This window comes from Papaver somniferum, chromosome 11, assembly GCF_003573695.1.
Source record: "Papaver somniferum cultivar HN1 chromosome 11, ASM357369v1, whole genome shotgun sequence".
In the NCBI taxonomy this organism is placed as follows: Eukaryota; Viridiplantae; Streptophyta; class Magnoliopsida; order Ranunculales; family Papaveraceae; genus Papaver; species Papaver somniferum.
The window spans coordinates 101,454,056-101,457,145 of record NC_039368.1 but is presented as its reverse complement, the minus strand read 5'-3'; the positions used below and the strand labels follow the sequence as shown (position 1 = coordinate 101,457,145).

General features: G+C 36.1%; 1 protein-coding gene across 1 annotated transcript; it reads left to right on the top strand.

Moving 5' to 3' along the window:
* The first annotated feature begins 675 nt into the window (after nt 1-675).
* On the top strand, nt 676-2,219 carry LOC113323273 (transcription factor SRM1-like). Its single transcript, XM_026571560.1, has 2 exons — nt 676-1,205; nt 1,733-2,219. Exons 1-2 carry the CDS (start codon nt 796-798, stop codon nt 2,025-2,027), a joined length of 705 nt encoding a protein of 234 aa, XP_026427345.1. The 5' UTR covers nt 676-795; the 3' UTR covers nt 2,028-2,219.
* Nucleotides 2,220-3,090: the final 871 nt, after the last annotated feature.

The window sequence follows — 3,090 nt, the reverse complement described above, 5'->3', positions numbered from 1 at the left end:
AGAGAAGTCCGTGCCCGTCCTGTCCCGTCCCATTTAATAATTAGGCCGGACAGCCCGACCCAACCAAATTTACACCCCTACATCAATGAGTTCAATCTAAAATAAAACCTAATTTCAAAATTTTAATCAACTAATTAACAAATTAAATTAATTATCCTAATCACATTTATTATTATTAATTAATCAAGGGTAGATTAACCATTTTTATAAATATGTGGATAAGGGGATTTGTGTTTTACTTCAAAATGACCTTATTTTATCTCATTTGATATACCCCAATTAAGCGATTTTGGAATTAAAAAAATAATAGAAATGTCCACAAATCATCCATCTATAAAATCATGCGTGTAGATTTTATTTCCCAAAATTTACAGAACAAATCCAACAAATCCCAAATTTACAACTCATAAACACTCTTCTCTCGTAATATCTGGGAAAACATAAATTGAGAATCACTCAACCGAATCTTCAAAAATTATAGAAACAGAATCTAAATTAGCATTTTAGTAAACAACGGCCGCCACAATCGGCATATACACGTATACTACACTTCGAATTCAACCCCCGACGAAAACCCAAAATTAAAAAACGTGTTGAAAATATGCGAAATAATTAACAATTTTAGTCAAAGACTCCAACTAAAACCCAAACTTCTCCCCTAACCAAAACAACAACTATTTAACCAACAAAACTCTCTCAACGAACAGCTATTATAATGTCTTTCGCCGAACCCTGAAACCCTTTCACGCGGAATCAATCTTTATCTTCTCTTCTTTTCGGATAACATCGAAATAGATGTTTCAGGAAAATATCAGCATGAATATCTACAACAATCAATTTCAGTCTCAATCTCAATCTCCTTCTTATTCATGGACACGTCAGCAAGATAAACTGTTTGAACAAGCTATTGTTATTTTCCCGGATGAAAACGATCCTCATCGCTGGCAACAAATTGCAAACTGTGTTCCTGGTAAAACAGCTTCACAAGTTTATCAACATTACCAGGTTTTAGTTCGTGATATTCAGGATATCGAAGAGGGGAGAGTTGAATTGCCTTCTTATTATGACGATGTCGATGATAACAAGGTTATTTGGGAGACTGAATCGTCACCTCCTCCTCTTCCGGGTACGATGAATAATAATAAGACGAAACAGACTGAATCGGAACGGAAGAAAGGAGTTCCTTGGACAGAAGAAGAACACAGGTTAGATTTGATAATTTCTTCTTACTTTTCAATTGAGTTTTTTTTTTTTATTGTAAATTTTTAGCGCAGAAAAATGATTTACTGGAGAATTTTGATTGAGAAATCTTCTATGAGAAGGGTCCCACTGTATCTAAAACTTGATTTCTGCAGCAACAAAACAAAAAGGTCCTAATCTATTTGAAGAAAAATATGTTCAGGGTTTTGAGGATAAAATTCTTGGATAGGATTTTAAGAATTTGTTTATAAGAATTGCCTTTTTTTTTTTAAATTTGGGAATTTTGAATTAGAATATTAGGGTTTAGCGGGATTTTTTTTAATGAAATTAAATAAATACTATTTGAATGATTATGTGCATAATGTCACTATGGACCATATTAGCTTAGGACATGGACTCTTCTGCGGCTCTGATGCAAATTATCTGACATGACATATACAAGTCCATCCGGCTGAAACAACATCTTCTTCAATTGAATGCTTAGAGTAATTGTTTAGATATCTTATCTGGTTTAATTTGTTGATGTAATTAGGGCATTTCTTTATGGATTGGAGAAATTTGGAAAAGGGGATTGGAGAAGTATTTCGAGAAATGCAGTGCAAACAAGAACCCCAACTCAAGTTGCTAGTCATGCACAGAAGTACTTCCTGCGCCTAAACGCGGAGAAGAAAGAAAGGAAGAGATCAAGTATTCATGACATAACCACAGTAGAGAAAGCGTCAAAAGTTAGCAGTAAGCCATCCGACTGTCCTGTTCAGCAGATGAGAACGATGGACAACCTGATAGGAACATATCCTCGACAAGGTGATTATTTTGGGTGTCGCTGACAACTGGCACATGCTACACATACTAGTTTGTAGATATGAACAATGGAATGTAAAGGACTTGGATTCTTTTTTTGTGAAATTTCACAGTAGTTGATTAGGTAAGAAATTTATAAACTTATTCTTCAGTTCAGATGAAAGTAGTGATATATAAAAGGAATTGGAAATGAAATCTGTTTGCTCTTACTTGCTTCTTATGGAGTCTTAAATGGCTGGATGTTTCGATCTTAATGTCAATTAATAACTGCATGTAGATATCTTATGAATCCTGATTCGGATACTGTTGTGCTCATTGTTGCATTGCATCTCGAGTACAGTCATGCATTTGCGTCTTAGAAGTTGAAACAGTGGGGGGTCAGAGAAAAAGTTACTTTCTGGGGATCGAACCCTTGTACGACTTCAATGGGGATCGAACCCAGAATAAGTACGACTTCACTGCGGATCCAACCCAGAATCTCTGGTTTCGTAGACCAGCGCCTTATCCATTGGGCCATGAAATCTGTTGCTCATTTTAGTTTTAGGGTTAACAAATCAAAATGGAAAGATACTGAACCCTCATTTTGGGCATACCAAAATCTTCTTAGGCATACAAACCAAAATCTTCTTAGGCATACAAAGCACTAGTCCTAACTTGGATGACCTTATAAGGGGTACCCTATGGGGTGGTTCAATTATCTATACACCCTTAAATCCTTTAAATTACTACTAATCTATCCCTAACCCTAATACCTATATTTATAAGTGGTGGTGGTGGTCTTGGAGCTAACGGCATCATTCCCTGATCCAAGCATGGATAAGCACCAATCGGCGGCTGCACCTGAAAACACACATGAAGCACATACACCAAAAGGGTTAATAAAGCATCAACAATAACTTGAAGAGAAACTAAATAGAGATTGGTTGGTTATTGACTTGAGCCGGTGGTGGTGGTGGTGTTCTCATATCAAACGGCATCATTCCATGTTCAAAGTGTGAAGGAGCACCATAAGCGATTAGTGACTGCGTTTGAAAACATGGTTCCATTTGATTTGGACCCATCATCATCATCATCCGCTTATTCTAAATC

Coding starts and splice junctions, on each gene's coding strand:
- LOC113323273 (XM_026571560.1), top strand. CDS start 796: ATGTTTCAGGAAAATATCAGCATGAATATCTACAACAATCAATTTCAG. Junction 1,206..1,732: donor TGGACAGAAGAAGAACACAG/GTTAGATTTGAT, acceptor TGATGTAATTAG/GGCATTTCTTTATGGATTGG.